The 23,166-nt window shown below is 38.9% G+C and overlaps 1 protein-coding gene across 1 annotated transcript in view; it reads left to right on the forward strand.

Moving 5' to 3' along the window:
• The window catches only part of parp8 (poly (ADP-ribose) polymerase family, member 8), a 374,464-nt gene that overhangs the window by 180,133 nt on the left and 171,165 nt on the right, over nucleotides 1–23,166 (forward strand). Inside the window, exon 7 of the mRNA XM_073064384.1 lies at nucleotides 22,249–22,343. Within this exon, the coding sequence (XP_072920485.1) occupies nucleotides 22,249–22,343 (95 nt within the window). The remainder of the gene's footprint in view (nucleotides 1–22,248; nucleotides 22,344–23,166) is intronic.

The following is a 23,166-nucleotide window of genomic DNA, read 5'->3' on the forward strand; positions in this document are numbered from 1 at the left end:
AAACAATTGAAAACTCGGTTTGACAACTTCAACTTAATCCGATATTAAAATATCAGAGCAAAGTAAAATGTAGAGCTTAGTTTCCTCCACCGAAAACATGGAAATAATCATCATGTGTACCTATGTTATGATAATCAATTTTAAATGTGCAATATTGATGTGCATTTAAAAGCTGAGAAGTTACCTTTCTGTTTGAATTAGTTAACTACATTATTATTAAAACCTCATTCCAAAGGCCCGGGAAGGAGATCAGCTCAATGACTCAGTACCTAAAGGTGCGCACAATACTGGGCGGCTCCACATCTGTCCAGCCAGCAAGACATAGGTCAAGAAAGAAAAAGACTGTCCTGGTCGGCTGCAGACCTGGTGGGGTGGCTGCTTACAGGTCGATCATGGGGGAGTTCTCTTCTCCTGCCCTCCAAAATAAGTTTTAGATTTTTCTTTTTCCTGGGGTTAAAGAGAGCCAAGCACGTACAGTAACACATCTCAACAGCAGACTTTGAATTGATCATTTCATTAAGATCCAAGTCTCGCAACATCTCTTCACTGATACTGAATCAACAGGTCCTACTATGGACAAGGATGTATGCAAATACAATGGCTATCAGTTGATTACTAACCTAGCCCATGTTCACTTTCTACACATGTTGGCCTCTATTTGGAAGCTCCTCCTTCTCCCTCTCCAAATACTTAAACCTTAAGCTGACGCCAGGTCCATTATATTCCTCCAGCATCTAGTTCCCATCTCACTTCTCACTCAGTCCTACCTGGCTTTACACATTCATCAGCTTTGAGTGGGACATTTCTCAAATTCAAGTATGGCCCTTAGGTTAAAAATGGCTTGGTCTCACTTCCTTTGCTTTTATCTGCTGGGCCATTCATTTTGTTTCTCAGACTGATGTCTCAGCTTCCCATGTCATTAAACTGTTTCTGCTGGTGGGCAAGTCAGAGTGAAAGGGCCATCAATTTATTGTCACTGAGAAGAAAGATGTGAAAAATATTTTTTCACATATAGTAGTTAATTGGAGTATGGAGTATTGGACAATACCACATTTTTATTTGAAAATATATAAGCATTCTAAGCAACAGAGCCAAAGGGTATATGAGGACGATTGAATTGGTTTTACAAAGAGGGAGTGCTGATATAATAGGCCAACTACCTCCTTCAGTTCTCAATTATTTTTAAGGATATTTCATTGTTAATTTTCATCTTTTAATCTATATGTGGGAGACTGAGAAACTGTCCAGAATTTATCTTTTAAGTAATCAGATGACATAAAAACAGAAAATTTTAAAATTGCAAAAACAATAAACAACAAAATTAACTTATTTGCCAATTATGTAATTAATTTAAAATTGAAATGCTATTTGCCCAGCCCATTTCATTAATTTAAAAATATGCTGTTTGATGGACATTTTGAAAAAAAGATGTTGAACCCCAAGTTTACAATTAAATGCTGTTTTATATTCTTGAAGTAAATTGCTCACATGCCCCTGATCATGCCAGCAAGAAATTCCTGTACAGAGGGATACACAGCATTATTTAATCATGTACTTGCACAGGTTAATGATTCTGCATTGTGAAAGGTCAAAGGTTTGTGTGTATGCTAGCCAAGTATTGGTGCACTCTGGGGAGAACATATACTGTAAGTGACAATTGGAGGACACCATGGCATTGTAGGTAGTGGTGGTGCCTCAAAGCTTCATCCAGGTTAAATCCTGAACTCAGCCTTTGACTGTGTGGAGTTTGCATGTCTTTCCTGTGGCTATTGTAAATTGTTTGGGAGGAGATAATGGACATGATAGAATGGATGACAAGAAAATAACTGTAGAAGTGGGGTGAATGGATTATTCTGTTAACTGGTATAAACTCAATTGTATAATTGGCTTATTTGTATGTTATTAAAATATTAAATAATGAGTTAGTAGTACATGGACTAAATTTTAGATGAAGGATAGAAAATAAAATGTAGTGATAAATGATTGCCTTTCAGATTGGGAGGTGATGGACATCGATTCTCTCAAGGGGAAGAGCAATAGTTTATCATGGGTTAATAAACAGAAGTTCATTTACTGTTCTACATCAGTCATTTCAACATTGCTCTGCAGAATGCAATTTCAATCTTTGCATCTTACAGTAAATTTGAATGTGTGGTCAGCAGTAATAAAAATAAATGGACCACAAGAGAACATAGATAGTACACTGGGCAGATGAGCAGCAGATGAAGTTTAATAGAGAAATGTGAAGAGAAACATCTTGATAGATCAAACAAGATAAAAGGATAGTTATTTTGTAGGGAGATTTCTCTTCAGCCCTATTGAGCTTCTCACATAGGGACAGTACCTCCATGGATTTCCGAAGTTAACTTGAGCAAGACCAGTGGGAGAAATGGCTGCTCACAGAAAGAGTTGTAAATTGTCAATGTTTCAAGCAAATTAACTGTTTTAAGTATGTGTGTGCTTTTACTTTTAATTGTCATTTGATAATTGTTTTCATTGGTAATTGGTTTATTATTGTTTACTGAAAAAACTAACCTTCATCAGGTTTAGGCCCGAAACGTCGTCACTACCTCCTCCCATAGATGCTGTCTGGCCTGCTGAGTTCTGCCAGCATTTTGTGTTTTTATTTATTTCCAGCATCTGCAGATTCACTTGTGTTACAGTGAAAAAACATTGTTTTGCATGTAGTCATATCTGGGTGGATCAGAATTGTTGATTTTAATACTAAGAGTGAAGGAGTTTAATCTTTGAGGAAAAAACACACACAGAATACCCAAGGCACTCAGCTGATTAGGCAGCACCTATGGAGAGGAATAAGCAGTTAACGTTTTGGACTAAGGCCCTTCATCAGGACTGGGAAGGAAGGGAGAAGAAGCCAGAATACAAAAGTGGGGGGGTGGGAGAGTACAAGCCGGCAGGTGATAGGTGAAAGTGGGTGCATGGGGTAGGGGAATGAATTAGGAAGCCGGAAGGTGATAGGTGGAAGAGGTAAGAGGCTGAAGTAGAAGGGATCTCATAGGGGATAGTGGACTATGGAACAAAGGGCAGGAGGAGTAGCACTTGAGGGAGGCAATAGGCAGGTGAAGAGAACAGAAGAGCTTAGAGGGGAGCCAGAAAAGGGAATGGAAAAAAGGAGAGAAGGGAGAGGGGACATACGACTGGGAGTTATCTTTGAAAATGTAGCTGAGGAGGGCAGAAACCTTTTGTCTTGACATGTGAAGCAATGCCTGGCAGTTGGTGAGTGAAAGTTAACTTGGAACTTGTGTGAATTGACAGAAAATGAAGGAAGAGTGCAGCTGAGATAGTGAAACTGAACTGAAGGCATGCTAACACAAGGAACAGCGTGGAAGCAAATTAATTGAAAGTGACAAATTACGCATTAATTGGCCAGTTGAGAAACTTGTGTGGGAAGTCAGGAACCTATGCTTAGATGCTTATACAGGTTGAGTACCCCTTATCCAAAAATCCTAAAACCTCCAAAATCTGAAATTTTTTGACTGCTGACGTGATGCCACAAATGGAAATTTCCACAAAGTGTTGGGAAGGTTCCCAGACAGATGTGTGCACACCAGACAGTTCTAAGCAGTGACCTTACATACACTGAGTGGAGTCCTTTTGGAGAAAGTTTGTTTTCAACTGTCATCATAGCCAGACTTCCATGCATTGCTCATCGTGAACACCATGTGTTTGTGCTTATTCTCTGCTCTGTGCTGTGAAGCCACCATCTACGACAGGAAGAAACGAAGGACAAACTATTGAAGTTTTCTGTTGAAAGTAATGAACAGAAGTTAGTGAAAAATAGAAAGCCACTGCTTAAAGCAAAAAAGTGTAGATCTCAATTGTGTATCGATCTTTGTTGTTGTTCAACGGCTGATTCAAGAATTTTCCCAACGCCACTCTGCTGATTTTGTTACCCTGCACACTTTATATTTTCATTACGTTAATGGTTTGTAGTAATTTTACTATTATGTACAGTACATATGTGTCATGAACAAGTCTAAGACAAAAACTGCTTACCGGTAGTACATAAATTCAGAGTTGGGAATGATGATGATGCCAATTAACTACTGACTGTCCATCCATCTGGGCAACCACGATACTGATAGCTTACCTTTTTGATAGTTTCACATACACATTATTTCTTTAGAACATAGAATAGTACAGTACATTACAGGCCCTTCGGCCCACAGTGTTGTGTCAGCCCTCAAACCCTGCCTCCCATATAACCCCCCACCTTAAATTCCTCCATATACCTGTCTAGTAGTCTCTTAAACTTCACTAGTGTATCTGCCTCCACCACTGACTCAGGCAATGCATTCCACACACCAACCACTCTCTGAGTAAAAAAACCTTCCTCTAATATCCCCCTTGAACTTCCCTCCTTTAAGCAAAAATTATTAAAAATATTGTATAGAACTACCTTCAGGGTATGTGAATAACCTGTATACGTAATGTAAATGGATTTTGTGTTTAGACTTGAATCCCAACCCCAAGCTATCTCATTATATGGATGCAAATATGCCAAAATCCCAAAAAAAATTTGAAATCTGAAACACTTCTGGCCCCAAGCATTTTGGTAAGGGGCGTTCAGCCTGTAGCTGTTTACTGGAAGCAGCTATCAACTGGGGAAAGAAACAGGTGACTAACTAAAATGCTTATAATGCTTTAAGAAAAACTTTCAGAGAGAGTGCCTCCTGGTTATTTAAACAATGTACAATAGGATTTGATAGTAATGTGTGGCCTAATAGTATAATTTTCTTCTGAAACTGGCATTTAAGTGCAGTCCAGGCTAATTCAGTGTAAGTCTTTCTGCTGGATGCAAGGTTGTTCGATGAAATAAATGTAAAGTTTACTGCATTGTAGCAAGACATGCCCGTAATTCCAACTATTTGTTGCTACCTTAACAATATTACTGAGCAGAGAAAATTGATTGAACGAAGTGTCACCAGAAGAGAGTGAATGAAACTCAACTCTGCATTGAATTCAGATTGTAGTTCACCTTAAAGTGCTTTGTGTTGACACTCAGTGGGTTGAGAGAGAGTTTTATCAAATGTATTCTTCTGTTGACCGGAGCTCCCAGTCGAACTCTGTTGAACACAACATCGAAGAACTTAAACTAAAAACATGTTGCAGCATTATGAGAATGTGCCACTGCAGTATTACGTAAAGCACCACTGACTGGAAAAGTTTTTAATGGCAGTCTGTGATCTTGCATAACAACGAATCACACAGATGGAGTAGGAAAGAATTTGCATTTCTGTTTAATATACAGTGCAGTTTTATCAATATCATCAAGGTATTAGGCTAAATTATAGCAGTGGTGTTTTAGCACCTGGCACAGAGATAAAATGTGCCAGTTTTGATTTTAACATTAAGCTGCAAAAATGATTGTGAAGAAAACATATGCACCTCAACCTTTTCAGCAGTTGTGCGAAAGTCACTCGGAAATATTACATTGCACAATACAGGCTGGGTTAAGTTTTAAATTTGAATCACTATTAAATTACATTCTGAATGTGCTGAGGGTTTCTTTGTCTCATATGGTGACACTGCTTACAAGTATTATCTGAGATCAATTTCAAATCAAACATTCCTGCTCAAAATGTTTTTATCAAAATGAGATTCTTGGACACTCAACTGTAAATATTCTGATTTCAACAAGGTTTGAAAGTTCTACTTAAACCTTCTAGGTACTGGAAACATGACTAGCTCCAAAGATAAAGGGTGGTGTAGCTTGCGATGACGGCAGTTGGGGGTGGTGAAGAGATCACATTAGAGGTTCGAACATCTAAAAATGAAAGAAATTAGAACATTTGTTAACAGAAAATATAACAGAAAAACATAAAGTTAACAGAAAAATAATCTGAATAAGAGTTAATTGTTGTTTTATCAACCCCCAGGGTAGGATAACATTGGCAATAGCATCCGATAAGATAAAGGTATATATTAAGAATAATGAAACGAGGTACTTAAGTCATGGAAAATCTGTGAGGACAATATAATTCAATTTGAAAATACTTCGGAAAGTAGGGCCACTTAAGACAGCAAAAAAAGAGAGAGCAATAAAAACAAATTTCTAGTTGGAAAATTTGGAAGGGGTTGATTTGAACTTTTGGTCCTTGACTGGGTAATATGTTGGCAGCCTGCTCATTATAGGCCAGAGAGACTGGAGACATTTGTTGTATGGAACCCTCCCAATTTTTGCCTTTCAAACTTGACAACTGAAGAGAAAATGCATGCTGACTTGATTTTTCTTAAGGGTTTGCAAGTGAAATATATTCTGGAATTCTCTGTATTTTTTTTTATTTGAACATAGATTGACAGAACTTCTGTTTGAGCTGAAAGCCAGCGGTGTCTGAAGCTGGATTTGTGAAGAGGTCCAGTGTTTGAGAGAAGTGTTTTGTCACTCTGGAAATAATATGAAGTTCCCAGTGTTAAAACACAGACTATTATTTTACTTGGTTGATATAGAAATACAGAAATAACCTGCAATCAATAATTAGAAAGTCACCAGTATCGAGTGACCAATGGAACACAACACCTCAGTTGAGTTATTGTAAAACCATTCACTTTACTAATGCAAATGAGCAGGCAGAGGTTAAATGTGCATTTACACACCACATTTAACCTATTTAAGGCAGTGTAAAGTGGAAACAGATCATGAATTATATTTTATTTTGCATTTTTTGAAGTGATGCTACTTTTTTTTTGAAACGGGTGCCTCGGCAGCCAAGCTGTTAGCACAACGCTATTACCTCAGATTTCAATCCCGATGTCTTTTGTAAGGAGTCTCCGTACATTCTCCCTGTGGAAAGCATGTTTTCTTCTGGGTCTTCCAGTTTACTCCCACAGTCTAAAGATGTACCGGGATTAGGTTTGGGTTAAATCAGGTTTGTCAGGGGTTGTGGGACAGTGCAGCTTGAAGCATGGAAGGGCCTATTTCACACTCTATATCTAAATAAAACAAAGAGATAAATAAATAAATAAACAATGTGGATGTAAACAGTTGTACTGTGATGTGAGACTAGTGCTGTTCTGAATCTCTGTATTGCATTCAGCACAGTTAATAATACATTACTTTCCAGATCCACTGCTCTAAAAGATACAGTAAGTAACAGCTAATTCTTATGGCATAGAGCCTTGATAGACCAAGGGCCTGTAGTTCTAACCCTTCCAGAACCTTGATCCAGGTCTTGAGGGCCAGTGTCATTGCTGCTGTGCATCCTTCAGTGGTGTGGCAGGGTCTTAGCAGCCACTGGGCCTTGGCTGGCATATACAAAACCTACAATCCATTATCTCATACTATCCCCTTTTGCTGCATGTGAACACATGTCCATGCTCCAATGAAGATGCATGAAATGATTAGAACCATCATCCTCAGATGGCAAATTTCACCACAGCAATGCTTGAAGACAATTACTATTTGGATTACAATTTAGAGAAATATATACTTCAATATGGAACATAGACATCCGCAGCATGTTACAGGCTCTTCGGCCCACAAAGTTATGCCGACCATGTAACCTACTCTAGAAACTGTCTAGAATTGCCCTACCACATATCCCTCTATTTTTCTAAGCTCTATGTACCTATCAATGAGTCTCTTAAAAGATTCTATTGTAATCACCTCCACCACTCTCTGTGTGAAAAGGTTATCTCTGACATCCCCTCTGTACCCACTTCCCAGCACCTTAAAACTGTGCCCTCTTGTGTTAACTATTTAAGCCCTGGGAAAAAGCCTCTGACTATCCACACAATCAATGCCTCTCATCATCTTATACACCTCTGTCAGGTCACCTCTCATCCTACGTCGTTCCAAGGAGAAAAGGCCAAGTTCACTCAACTGTTCTCATACAACCTGCTCCCCAATCCAGGCAACATCCTTGTAAATCTGCTTTGCACCCTTTCTATAGTATCCACATCCCTCCTAGAGTGAGGTGACCAGAACTGAATATGATAAATAATGCTGATAAATGCAGGCGTAACAACCATGAGTTGACACCCTAATAAAAGTCACTGATTATACTGTTTAAAGAAATGTGCTCACCATTGTCAAAATGGTAGAGGAATCCTGGAAGAAAGTGTAATGCTCTCAGCTTGTTCTCCGAGAGTGAATTTCAAGAGCAATCCACAACCACAGCTTACATTCAACATATGAAATTTGTTAACTAAATGCAATCTATTCAGGCAAAGAAAATCTTGAGCTGTAAAATAAATAAAAGCACAAACATTGCAGGTTCTAATTGGATAGAATTCAAGATTGCTTAATGTCATTTCCAGTAAACAAGTGTAAAGGAGAATGAAATAATTGTTACTCCAGATCCGATGCAACACAAAAAAACACAATGAATATAAATACATAAGATAGCTCATAAAGATAGATTGATCATATGTACATAGAGTGATCTTAAGTACAGGAGCTTCTGTACATAAGGTAACTCTGACAGGAAATGATAAAGTAGTGGTGGTTGGGGGTGTGTTAGTGGATGGAGATGTTGATCAGCCATACTGTTTGGGGAAAGGAATTGCTTTTGAGTCTGGTGATCTTGGCATGGATGCTACATAGCCTCCTCCCTGATGAGAGGTTGTGTGGGACATACACGTCCAGGAGCTTGAAACTGCTATCAGTTTCCACTGCTGTGCTGCCGATGTAAAGAGGGCTGTGAATGGTGTGTGTTCTCCTCAAATTAATGGTCTCCTTTGTTTTATTGACATTGCAGAAGAGCTTATTTGCCTGGCACCGGCTCTCAAGTTCTTCCACCTCCTCTCTGTAGGCCATCTCATCATTGCTGGTGATGAGTCCCACCACTGTCATGTCATCAGCGAACTCGACAATGTGATTACTCGGGTTTTTGGCTACTGCCCCATGTTGTTAAGGCAACCACATCACTGAATCATCCGAATACTGAAGTGTAAAGTGTAGCTCTGAGAGTACTGCATGATGAATTCCAAATCCTGAATATAAACAGTGAAACTAAGAGCAAAACTCCAAGTCTTGCTATTCTATGGAGAATTCTGTGCTCCAAAATCTCATGACTGCAACAGAATCTAAACAGCCCAGCAAGTTGTCTTGAAAGATTAAATTATTTAATGAAATGACAGAGAGGATCAATAAGGGGACTACAGCTGAATTTTTTCTTGCATTGACTTTTAAAATCCATTTAATAAAGTAGCACAAAAAAAACTTATGAAATCTGTGATTTTGAGGAAACTTGGCTCAAGGCTGAAAAGGAAATAGCTGGGGAAGTATATCCAACAATCTTCCCTGCTGTCAATTTTAGAGTTACTGCTCTTTCAGACTGTGTATTCATTATCTAAATCTGTAAAGTCTGCAAATGGCAGAAGTGTAATAAACAGTGAAGATAGTCATGAAAATTAAGGAGAATGTTGAGAGTTAGTAAAATAATATGGTTGTAATTACAGCAAATGCCTCTGAACTTCACTTACTAAGTTGCCTCATCCTGATTTGCAGTGATGCTTGTGTGGAGTTTGGAATGAAAAGCAAGATGCTCAATGGCTTTCAGCCCGAAACGTTGGCTGTACTCTTTTCCGTAGATGCTGCCTGGCCTGTTGAGTTCCTCCAGCATTTTGTGTGTGTTACTTCAATGGGTCAGGTAGTATCTGTGGAGGGAAATGGTGAGTTAGTCAAGACTCCTCATCTGGACTGTTAGTCCAGCTTCATGTTTCTTTTTGCTCCAGATTCCAGCATCTGCAGTGTTTTTTGTCTCCTTTCTCTGAAGGTTGCCCTGGACTGTATGGATTTTTTCCAGGTCCTCAAGGTTTTTTACACATGTCAAACACAAGTGATTCAGTAGGTTAACTATTCATTCTATGTTGCCACTTGTACACAGTTTACAAGCGTAGTTGTAGAATCTGGGGGAGTTGATGGGACTAGTGGAGAATGAATTAGAATTACTCTAAACTAGTGTCTGATGATTAGCCCAATCTTATTGGGCCAAAAGGCTTTTTATATTGTTTGATTCCATGATATCCATGTCTAGAATGGTGGAACAAGCTTAAGATGTATAGTTTGGAAGAAGAAATAAAAGGGTAGATTGCTTTCGAAAAGGTGAGAAAATTTAAAAATCTGAGGTGCAAAGGGTCTTGCGAGTCCTCACGGAGGATTCCCTAAAGGTTAATTTGCAGGTTGAGTTGGTGGTGAGGAAGGCAAATGCGATGTTTGTATTCATTTCAAAAGGACTAGAATATAAAAACAAAGATGTAATGTTGAAAATTTATGAAGAACTGGTGTGGCCTTGCTTGGAGTATTGTGAGCAGTTTTGGGTCCCTTATCTAAGAAAAGATGTGCTGACATGGAAAGGGTTCAAAAGAGTTTCACAAAAATGATTCCAGGATTGAAAGGCTTATCATATGAAGAACGTTTCATGGCTCTGGGCCTCTACTCACTGCAAGTCAGAAGAATGAGAGGTGACCTCATTGAAACCTATCGGATGTTGAAAGGCCTTGATAGAGTGGTTATGGAGACAAATTTGTCATTTTGCAGCAGCAGTGCAATACATGAAAATATGCTATATATTACAATGAGAAATATAAAAATATTAAACAAGGTGCAATAACATAACATAGTGGTAATGTTGATGGATTCATTGTTCACCAGTTATCTGTATCCTTCACCACAGAATATGCCAACTCTGCTGTACATTTCCAATATTTTCCGTTTCTGTCACTGAAGCCTTACTTTGCTTTGAAGCTTATATTGTAGTAAGTAGGTGTGATCTAACTTGACTTTATTTGAAACTGTGGCATCTCTGCCAGAAATCCATTTTATGTACAATTGTCATATGATGGCGGAGTCTAATGCCAGAGGACACAGCCCCAGAATATAAGGGCATCCTTTTGGAATGGAGATGAGGAAGAATTTCTTTAGCCAGAGAGTGGTGAATCTATGGAATTCTTTCCCATAGTTGGCTGTGGAGGCCAAGCCATTGAGTACATTTAAGGCGGAGGCTGACAAATTCTTGATTAATCAGGGCATGAAAGGATATGGAGAGAAGGCAGGAGACTGGGGCTGAGAGGGAGAATGGATCGGCTGTGATTGAATGGTGGAGGAGCAGACTCGATGTGCCAAATGGCCTAATTCTGCTCCTATCTCTTATGTTCTTGTGGTTTTATCAGACCATAAAACACAGAAGCAGAATTAGACCATTCACCTCATCAAGTTTTCTCTGCCATTTCATCATGACTTTTTTATGTGTATTTCTGTTCCCTTGTTTCTATGTAAGATCAGTGACAAAAAACCAAAGGGATTTCAGTCATTTTTGGTTGATAGTTTTTTGTTCATGAAGGGGTTACATCTGGATTGCACTATCCTGGAAAAATACTGGAAGCAGATTACATGCTGGAGGGAATTCGAAGTATGTTTGAAAAGAAAGAAAGAAAATCCTGATTATAGTTCTGGCTCTATTTGATTAGCTGTCCAGCAGAGTAACAGTAGATTACCCTCAAAAGTAACTTCTCTGGTCTCCAAATGGGTTTATAATTCTGTATGTTTCTCACTTCTTTTCTATTTTAACTATAATTTTCTACTTTTTATAAAACTAATCTCATTGGCCTTTAAATTATAAGAGAATACCGTAAATTACCAACAAAAGACAAGATCTCAAAGATTCAATTAAGGTGCAATTTTGACATTATTGTATGTATAAAGAACTGCTAAATAGACTTCATTTTGTGCAAACTAGCCTTTAGACTCTAAGCAAAAGCAAAATAACGGACAACAACATGGGCAACAGTTAGTTGCTAGTGTCGGGAGTACAATTTAAAAATAGCAATGCATTTTACTTCATTTACAAAATTTTGCTATATTAACTGATGGAAAATTATGGGCAACAAATTTTACTGTTTCTGAAGTATTCTCAGATTATTCATACCAACTATGTCCTTGGTTTCTCATGCTTAACCAGGGTAACTTAGCAGGAAGCAGGGTGAAAGCCAAGCAATTGTACATAAAATGGATTTCTGGCAGAGATACCACAGTTTCAAATAAAGTCAAGTTAGATCACACCTACTTACTACAATATAAGCTTCAAAGCAAAGTAAGGCTTCAGTGACAGAAATGGAAAATATTGGAAATGTACAGCAGAGTTGGCATATTCTGTGGTGAAGGATACAGATAACTGGTGAAAAATGAATCCATCGACATTACCACTCTATGTTATGTTATTACGCCTGGTTTAATATTTTTATATTTCTCATTGTAATATATAGCATATTTTCATGTATTGCACTGCTGCTGCAAAATGACAAATTTCATGACCTATGTCAGTGATTATAAATCTGATTATGATTCTGAGAGCTATGTTTCAGGTCAAGAAAATTCCTGTTGTGAAATGAGTTTCTTTTCAACGCTTGAACAAAAATATTTCAGGAATTAGACAATATACCTATCACAGTCTTCTATCCCTAAGGCTGAATAGCTCTGCAGTACAAAAGTGTTGATAAAAATTTCTCTTTATGTGGCTTTATCCCAGTGGCAATATTTTGCAGCACTTTTAATAATTATTGCTTATATCAGCAAATCCAGAATTTACTTACCAAAAATTAATTTGTTCAGTACATGAGTGGTGATATTCCTGAAATGCACAGTATTGGTATATCATTAACTGATTGGTTAGGTGCTTAATATCCCATGGCTGCAAATGTGACAGGAGATCGAGTTTGCCACAATTTCTGCAATCAGCATGGGTCTTGAATTATTCAGTTTTTATTTTGGTTCAGCTTACAACTTGAGTTTTTTTTATTATTGTTATTATAAATATGTGACAACTTGGGTGTTTTGTTTTCCTTAACATTAAAGAAATAAAAGGTAAATATATCTATTTTCAATTAATTTAATAATTTATAACAAATCAATTTATAACAATCAGAATTTACAACCAGAAGTAAACCTAGTTCACTTCTCCATATTCAAAGTAAACTAGCACCATGTTTTTTTTTATTATTCTGGGTCTTCTTCCACTAAATTCTCCCTAACACACCACTAACTAGGATATTTTGTTATATTCATCAGTAATTTACGTACATTATTATTTTTTTTAAACCTGCATTCTTAAAGCAATACTCTTGCTACCTCTTATCAGATATATTTGAACTAAATAAAAAACAGCATTGGTAAATAGATCTTCGGAGGTGTTACTATACTTTGGATATTGGCTGAACCGATAAATCAAAGCCCTGGTCTGATTTAAAATTCTGAAATCGTGTTGCTTTACAGGATGGTAGGAGTTCAGTTTATCCTTGTGGGAAATTTAATCTTTGAAAATCTTAAAAGTCATCTTTAATTTTACTTTATTAACCTTGTAAAATTCTGCTCTTAATTACATTCATAAGAAAATAGTCATCTATAGATTTCAAGTGAGAAATTTATTAAAACATAAACTTATTATATTATTGTGGCCATTCATTAGGAATGAGTTATTGCTTCTGTTTTTATATATCATTGATAAAACAGTAATAATAGTACTAGAAATTTAAGAGCAGTTAACAAGTCAGTTTAATTCACAAATGATATGGAGAAAGACTTGTTTTACGTAGCCTTAGGATAGTGTTAGGTGCTGGAATATAAAGAGTGTAGTAATCAAAAGGAATCCTTTGGTCTTGCGGTGGAGGGATGGGTGAGAGTCTTGGGGGAAGGGAATTAATACTTGGATTATTGGGTTGTATCTAGGCATTGAAAGCATGATGAAATGAATATTTCCTTGGCAGATATAGTTTGTCAAAAGGGATTAGATAGGAAAATTGTTAGCTAGTGAGATGGGGAGGGATATTCAAACAGCAGACTGGTCTTCAAGCATTGAGTAGTAAAATTCAGATTCATTTATTTTGTCATATGTACATCAAAAACACACGCTGATATGCGTCATTTGTGTTAACAACCAACGTGACCTAAGGGTGAGCTGGGATAGCCCGCCAGTGTCGTCACACATTCCAGCACCAACATAACATGCCCACAATGTTCGACAGAACCACACAAGCAACAATAGTAACACAACAACAGCAACAAAAACAAACCCCTTTCCTCCCCTCCCACCCACCCACCCACTCACTCACTCAATCACATACACACAGATGGACTTCCAGCCCAAGGACAGGCCAGAACCTTGGATCCTTGGACTTAAAAACACAGTCTGCAGGCATCATCCCTCCAATGTCTGGACATGATGACTCAGTGCTTCAACCATTGACCCTCGACTTGAAGACTCAATGACTTCATTCAATGACTTTCAAGCTCTGGCTTTGACCCCAGGATTTGCCGATCACAGAACTTTGAACTCTGAGCCTCAAACTCTGGACTCGCTTGGACCTCCGATGCCAGAACTTGTAAGTTTGGGAGATTACTGGTCCTTGTTTCTCTTGCTTGCACAAAGGTCAATCCTGGGACTCATTGACCTTGGAGGGTTCACCAACCTGGAGGGAGTGGGATTTGTGGTCGCCAACCTTCATCCATAGAACCTTCCAACCGTAGTCATTGACCATTGACCACGGCGGTTTGATGCTCTTCGTCCTCAGCAGCTGCCAACTGAATATCCATCCACAGGGATACACAGATCACTGGTTCACAATCACAGAGTACTCTAACCTGGATTCTTATTCCAACCACTGACTCCTGCGCTGACACCTTGTTAACTGCCCCTGACCTCTAACACCCCCTCCCTGTCCCTGAACGCTATCCTGACCCTTAACTCCCCACACTACCCCACAAACCATCCATTTAAACCTAAAAGCACAACTAAATCCGAACCCTGACCTCAACGGGCATCACAGCTCAGTGCCATCCTAACTGGAAGATCACCATCTCCAGGCTGAAGTGGGAAATCCTTTCAAAGTTCAAAGTAAATTTAGTATTAAGTTACATATATGTCACCATATACAATGTTGAGATTAATTTTCTTTCAGGCATACTCAGTAAATCCATATTAGAATAATAACTATAATATTATCAATGAAAGACTGCAGCAACTTCAGTGTTCAACCAGTAAGAAAAAGACAATAAACTGTCCAAATACATACATACATAAATAGATAAATAAACAAACAAACAAACAAGCAATAAGTATCAAGAACAAATGATGAAGAGTCCTTCAAATGAGTCCATAGGTTGTGGGAACATTTCAATAATAGACAAGTGAAGGGGAATAGAATTTTGCTCTTCAATTCAGGAGGTTGATGGTTGAGGGGTAATGATTGTTTCTGAACCTAGTGGTGCGTGCACTGAGGCTCCTGTACCTTCTTCCTGATGGCAGCAACGAGAAGAAAGCATGACCTGTGTGGTGGGGGTCCCTGATGATGGATTCTGTTTTCCTGTGACAATGTTTCCTACAGATATTCTCAATGGAAGGGAGGGCATTATTATATCCACTAATTTTTGCAGGATTTTCCATTCAAGGGCACAGATGTTTCCATACCAGGCTGTGTTGCAGCCAGTCAATATACTCTCCAGTACCCATCTATAGTAGTTTGTCAAAGTTTTAGATGTCATGCTGAATCTTCGCAAACTTCTAAGGAACTGCTGTGCCTTCTTCATAATTGCACTTATGTCCTGAGCCTAGGATAGATCATCTAAAATGATAACACTGAGGAATTGAAAGTTGCTGACCCTCCCCAAATTGGATCCTCCAAAGAGGACTGGCTCATGGATCTCTGCCTCCCTCCGCCTCCTGAAGTCAATAATCAGCTCCTTGGTCTTGTTGATATTGAGTAAGAGATTGTAATAATGACACCACTCAGTTATATTTTAAATCTCACTCCTAAATGCTAATTTATCACCATCTTTGATCCAGCCTTCAATAATGGTATCATCAGCAAACTTGAATATGGCATTGGAGCTGTGCTTAGCCACACAATCATAAGCGTAGAGAAAGGAGAGTAGGGGTCTAAGCACATAGCCTTGTGGTGCACTTGCGCTGATGGAGATTGTGGAGGAGATATTGTTGACAATCCAAACAGACTGAGTCTGCAAGTGAGGAAATTGAGGATCCAACTGCACAAAGAGGTATTGAGGCAAAGGTCTTGAAGCTTAGTTTCGAGGGGGGCAATGATATTGAATGTTGAGCTGTAGTCAATAAAGAGCATCCTGACATATGTAACTTTGCTGTCTAGATGTTCCAGAATTGAGTGAAAAGTCAATGAAATGGCATCTGTTGTTGACCTGTAGCTAGAGTGGGCAAATTGGAGTGGATCCATGTCGCTTCTCAGGGTGGAGTTTATATGTTTCATCACTATCATAGCTGCACTCTCTGATATTTGGTCAAAGCCAATGTCACCAATCTTTGTAAACAGACAAAAGTATTTACTGAATATTTTCCATGAAGACATTTTCCTTTAAAATAGCTGAATGAGAAATACATTTGGCTCTGAATATCTGGCAATACTCTATGCACTCAGAAATACTCATTCAAAAATTATTCTTGAGTTAATTTTGCCACACGCAATGTGTATCAGCTGGATTATCCATATGGCTATGTGCAGGTGGAGGCCCAATAAAGACTGCCAGCTTTTCTTCATATAGTTGAAGCTCATATTTTAAATTTTCAGAAGTGTACTTTATCACTGTGACCCCACAAGTTTTCCATCAACACAAAAAACAGGCAGATGCTAGAAATCCAAAGCAACACACACAAAATGCTGGAGGAACTCAGCAGGCCAGGCAGCATCATTTGCATAATATTGTTTTAGTTTCAATTTGCTGCTTTTGATTGTATTTCAGATGCATTTAAAAATATACAAACTACTAACAGCGAACAGCTGTTAGGACCTTACTCCTCTCTCAGAGTTTCAGGCAATCAGATTGTGACTTGCTGATCCTATCCTAAATCCATAGGTCATGGCCATTGCCATAGGTTAGATTACTCCTGTCTCATTTGCAGCTTCACCTGGGTACCTGCTTTGACAGGTATAAAGGAACTGGCCATTCAGCTGAAGATATGAATATTACTCCTTCTGAAAAACATTTCAGTGTAGACAAACTCTCTATGCCTCTCATCTTGTTCCATCAGTGCCAGGTTATGATTACACACAGATAATAAACAATCAGGTACATTATTCCATACTACTTAATGCTTTTTTCATGATTTTCACTATTTAGTGAATTTAAAGGCACATTTACTTCAGACATTTATCCAGCCATTTTATTTCTTCATAGTTTAATTTAGATTTTTTTTCTCTGTTCATTTATTCCATTTGATTTCCTTATCTATTAGGGAAAACTATGAATTGTAACAGCAGCCACAATCAGTATCAGTATTGTTTCTGGGATTCTTTTTACCGGACAGTAAATTAGATGTTTATTGGAGACAAAGCAGCCTGCCTTACCCATAGGCTGGTGTACAGCCTTGAACAGATCAAAGAAGTTTCCTTTTACTTACATTTTGATAAGTTAGCCAGGTCAGAACTAACTCAGTAAACGGCAGGAACCTGGATAGACTAGAACAGTGAGATCTTGTGGGAGTTCCTGGAAGTGGCAACACAAGTAAACAGGATGTTTTGGCTTGCTTTCATTGGTCAGGGTACTGAGTAGACTAGGTGGGGTGTCATGTCAGTACTTTCTCTGATAAGACCACACTTGGAGTTTTATGTGGAATTCTGCTCAAGTAGTGGGGAAAATGTGGGGAAATGGTTCACAAGGATGAAATGTAGGAGGCTGAGGTGTGACCTTGTGTAGGTAAATAAACCCATGAGGAGCATAGATAGGGTGAATTGTGAGAGTCCTTTATTCCCCAGAGTAGGGGAGTCTAAAACAATAGATTTAACGTGAAAAGGGTTGAAATGGGCTGGAGGGACATCTTCATGGAGAGGATGGTAGCTATGTGAAACAAGCTGCCTTGAGAAAGTACTACAGAAGAATCGGCTACAGTCACTATGCTTAAAAGACATTTGGACAAGAACATAACTAGGAAAGGTTCAGAGGCCAGACATGAGCAAATGGTTCTAGTTCAAGTAGACACCTTGGTTGGCATGGCTAAGTTGGGCCGAAGGGCTTGTTTCTGTGCTCTGGCTCCAATTTAGCACTGAATGTAAGCTGCCATCTTGTAACAGCTGAAAGGTAATCTGGCGTATTTGGATGTACATGGTGATAGACGTGTTCACAGCTGTAACCCAGTAGGTAGCTGTGCATCATGCAGCTAAATTTCTTCTTAATGAATTGTGCACTTTTTTCTTGAAAACTGAGAGCTTGGCATGGCTGTCTGTAATAGATTTCATCTTGAAGCTGTGCCTGAGGCACAGTATAAGAGTATGTTTCTGTTTGGCACAGGTGAGGAATGGATTGGAACTGGTAATAGTTTCTGACAGGTAATTGCTCGGTTCAGCATGAACGGCTTGATACTACTACACTTCTGTGCTTTTCACACAGCTTTGAGGGAATGGCCAGGGAGCTCACTTTATTCCAGCCAAAGGGGTATTAATGAAGCTGTAAAAGCCTCAAAACAGGATCAACCAGTTCATCATGAGCATGGTTGACTAACTGTTTGACTGTTGTCATTTCTCCAAGGGGCCTTTCCCTGGACATCCGGTGTAACAGATCTTCTGGGTCTTAGGCATTGTGATTGCACAAATTATAGTCTTTGAGAAAGATCTTTGATCCAGAACATTATGTTTGCTTTTTGTTTCACAGATGCTACCTGATCTCCTGCGTATTTCCAGCATTCTCTGCTCTTAGTGCTAGGTCCTGTGATGTTGCTCAGACCCTGACTGCATTGATGTGAACAAGTAGGCACAGCATGCACTGCAGATGTTCTTCCTGCTGTCTTTGCCTTTGAATAACCCAAATCATTTGTAAACACATAGGAACAAGTCATTCCAGAAATAAAACAGAAATGCTGTAGCTGATGTTCTGTGGAGCTTGGAAGAACCAGGCTGTATTTTTTCTTTCTGCTTCCACCGGAAGTCTAGCAGTCCACCAGTCTGAGGTCTTTCATTTCTCTTTTTACCCTGCCATAGATGATACTTTGTCCTCCAGAGCCAATATTTAGGCCAGGACATGTTTTGAATGCCTAAATCATGCTCCATATCATATTAGACCATAGTATTATGGTCTTAAATTGTCTTAACCTGGATGTGAAAGTTACAGCAAGATGTCCATTTTTGACATGCAGCGCACAAGCAAGATTTATTTGAGAGCGAATCACAAAATGATCCGTAGTAACTCACACAGTCAAGTAGTGGAGTAGACCAAGGATGTCCTTCTGCAATTCAGACATCCCATGGTTTTCTATCCCAGAAAACACTTAGACACAGAACATTTACATAATCCATGGAATTAGTAAGCAAGGGTTCCCTATAATTAAGGTCTAGGTAATTTTCTAATGAAACAGTTGTTTTTGCCTGTGGAGATGAGATGTGGGATAGTCAGACTAGAAGAATTTATGAACTGGAGTAATACATACACAATTCTGGAGGAACTCAGCAGCCCTTTATCAGGACTGATGAAAGATCTCAGCCCAAAATGTTGACTGTTTATTCCTTTCCATAGATGCAGCCTGACCTGCTGAGTTCCTCCAATGCTGTGTATGTGTTATACTGGACTTACAGCATCTGCAGAATCTCTTGTGTTTAGAATTTATAAATTATTCCCTGTACAGAGCTAAAGTTGATACATACACCTAAAACCAGATTTTCTGGACATCATGACAATGTCATTTCTGGTACTTTGTTATATATAAATTGGTTACTAGTTTTCTTACATGACATCTAACATAATAGTCCTGCTTAAGCAGTTCCCAGGGACTGAGGACCAATTGCTTCTATTCCATTTTAGTGGGGTTGAGGTGGGATCTGCTATTCTTACAACAGGTGAGGCAATATGTGTTCATTGAAGCAGATGGTTGGGTAGTTTTGAAGTTGGTAGGGACTTCAGGTTCTCAGAAAGTTTCTGAATTCTCCATTACTATTAGGAGTGTTAATGGGCCTGCAGATTCGCTGAAGTAGTGGGGATATTACACTTTTCCATGGAGTCTGAGAACATCCTTCCGCATCTTGTTCAGATCAAGCTCAGAAAAAAGAGTCTTTGTATTGAGAGCTGTGTGAACGACGTGACCAGAGCTGATTGAGTTCGGGCAGTTGTTCTGAGAGGACACTAATATTGATATAATTCAATAGTAGATTCAGATTATTTTGCAGTCAAGTTGTATCTCTTCGGGGCTTTGAGTTGCCTACTGTATGTGGACAAAGTCGCATAGCACATGGGAAGGTAGGGATCACTGCTGCCTGACACATCATGAGCTTTGTGTCTGGTTCTTGAGACTCATGTTTCCTCCATTGTCCAAAGGCTTATCTGGTGCACTGGAGATAGTAATGAATTTTACCGCTGAAAGGGCACTCCTAAGATATATTTTAAAAACACTCCTGGTCTTCCAGGGTTGTGTCATATGTCCTTATTGTTGGGGTTGCTGTTGTGCGGTAGGGATGAGTTGGGGGAGAATCTTGATTTTTCTGGTTTTTAAATACATTACATTATCTCACGAGTTACTTGGAATTTGGCCTCTGAACACACAAGTGTACAAATCTTGTCTGTAACACAAGTGAATCTACAGATGCTGGAAATCTTGTCTGTAGCTCAGTGATGAAGTTTGGAATGATCTTGTTTCTTGAGTGAAAGTAAAATTGCTTAAACAACAGCAGGACGCTTGTTGGATGTGTGTTGAAATTTTGAGGTGAGAAAAATTACAGAAAGCATTAGGGCTATAATACAGCCTCAGCTAGACTCGAGTTTCCATGAAGATTTGTTGTGCGGTTTGCCTGTTGATTGAAATCACGTTTTACTTGCCATCATGTCGCAGATGTTAGATATAGACAAATGGTGCCCAGTGTCCATTTTATGTGCTATTGAGTTTCATGATGCTATGAAGTTTTTGCACCAGCTAAATCCGTGAAGGATGCTCCATAATCCTTCTCAGTTGATGGAATCAAAACCATTCTGATATCAAGAAGGACAAGATTCTACTGCGTACAATTATATTGGAAATCTGTCACAGTGAAGATCTTCCACTGTTTCTGTTGATGAATGGAATCAACACTTATTTTAAGAGTTGTTCATCAATCACTGGGAGGAGGTGGTTGAGGAAGATCTAGTGATGACTTTGCCTGTGGGTGACTATGACAGGATCTGTACACTGCAGTCTCTGCAAACAGATTTATCCCCTTTCAATTATCACATTTCCAGGGTTCCCTGCCATATCCTCCTATCCCCAGACTTAGGAAATGAGGCTGTAAATTAATGACTTACATTCCTCTTTGCCAAGTTTTTGAGCTTCAGCAGGGCTACTACCATCTGCTCCTGAAGCCTTGTTGTTTTCCACTTGGCATGTGGCCTTTTCAACTCTTGCTGGTCTTATCATTCTGGGCAGATTAACAGTAGATCATTAGTTGAAAAGTGACTTGAGAGATCCTCAGGCTGTGAAAGGAGCAATTGAAACACAATATTGTTAACAGGTGCCCCAGGTGACTTGTTTATCTATTCGATTCTGGTTATACAGGCACGTATTGCTTTTTCCTTTGTAGTTTGATTTGCCAATAGAAAACGCTGAATAAGTCATTGGCCTGAAATATAAACTTTTACTTTCCTCTTTGCAAATGCTGCCTAATCTGTCTTTACTTGAGATGTCCATCATCCACAGTTTTGCACTTTTCCTGGTATGGTTTCTCGTTTTGCCTCCTCTTTTTGTATTCTCTTGACTGTGTTAGATGAGCCAGTTAAATGGGCACAGGTGAATACAATGCTGGACATCTTCCTGGCTTCACCTCTCACTCGCTAGCTCTCCTCATTTCCCTTTCCCCACCTTTTTGTTCTAGCATCTTCCCCCTTCCTTTTCAGTCCTGAAGAAGAGTCTTGGCCCAAAACATTGACTGCTCATTTCTACAGATGCTGCCTGACCTGTTGAGTTTTTACAACATTTTTTGTATGTTCCTGGCTGAGGTGCTTCACTCCCGACATTCTGTGAGTTCCTATGTAACAGGTATGCTGCCAGTAACTACTTTAAACTTCCAGAAGCTGGACAAGAGCTATAGGCAATAATTATGAAGGGAGGTTTCTTCTGGATTAAACAGGAAAGGCAGTTAAGCATCCACAGTATTACTGAAAGAAAAATTGTTGGGTTGTTAAAGAATGAAATACTCTAGATAGACTTCTGAAATTAGAAACAATCTGTCTTCTCAGTGGAAAGTTTTAATTTGTCACAATGTATACTTCCTTGGGTTAAATGCACACTAACTAAATTGTGATTACAATTTCAGGGAAACTATGATGGTGAACTTCATAAGCATCCACAGCTCGAAGCTGACCTGGCAGCCGTGAGAGAGATCTATGGACCTGCCGCAGTATCCCTCAGGTACACTACCCTAACAGGGTCTTTGCTTAAGAATGATCAGCCCTACATTAAAGGTCATGGGAATGTTCTCAACTCGTGCTATTTTAAAATCCGTTCACTTCTGCTACTCATCCTTGGAAGTCTGAAATTACTCCAGTGACCAATTTCCAGTATCTCATCAACTTTGAGGGAAAGATCGATAGAGGAACCAGAATGGTGAATTTTAGTTTCAGAATCTCTTTGTAAGATAAATTTAAAAAAAAAGGAAATAAGCAAGAAGAATGCTGACTTCTGAGAGCATCAATGTATTGGATTTATCTATTGCTACTTGTTGACTGCAGTTTATCCTCGTGAACTATTATAGATAAATTGCTGAGTAGATGGTTTATACATACATGTCAAAATCACTTTTAATAGTGCCAAAATGAATGAATGTTCTAAGTGTTGAAAATTGCAGTGTAGGGACAACGGCGATATCTCTGTTTTCTATTTCACTCTTTGTGGCTATTGTTCTCCCATGTTGTCAGGCAAGATGATGTCATAATGGAAGTTTTCAGACTACAAGAATACAGTAAGCTGTCCCAGAGGATATCATGATGACTGTTTGATTTACATTGTTTATGCTCACAGCCAAGCTCTTGACCCTTCCCCACACCAGGGTAATCCTAACATTTGTAAACCTCGGTGCCTTGCCATCTGGTCCATGTAACTCCTGTGGCTCCCTCATCTGAGCTCATTCATGAATTTAAAGAAGTAAAGCCAGAATTTTAAAGCTTGGTTTTTTTTCTGGTTTCAACAAAGGAACACATTGTAATTCTTCAATATAATCTAACAATGCCCAGAT

The sequence above is a fragment of the Hemitrygon akajei genome, chromosome 13, assembly GCF_048418815.1.
Source record: "Hemitrygon akajei chromosome 13, sHemAka1.3, whole genome shotgun sequence".
In the NCBI taxonomy this organism is placed as follows: domain Eukaryota; kingdom Metazoa; phylum Chordata; class Chondrichthyes; order Myliobatiformes; family Dasyatidae; genus Hemitrygon; species Hemitrygon akajei.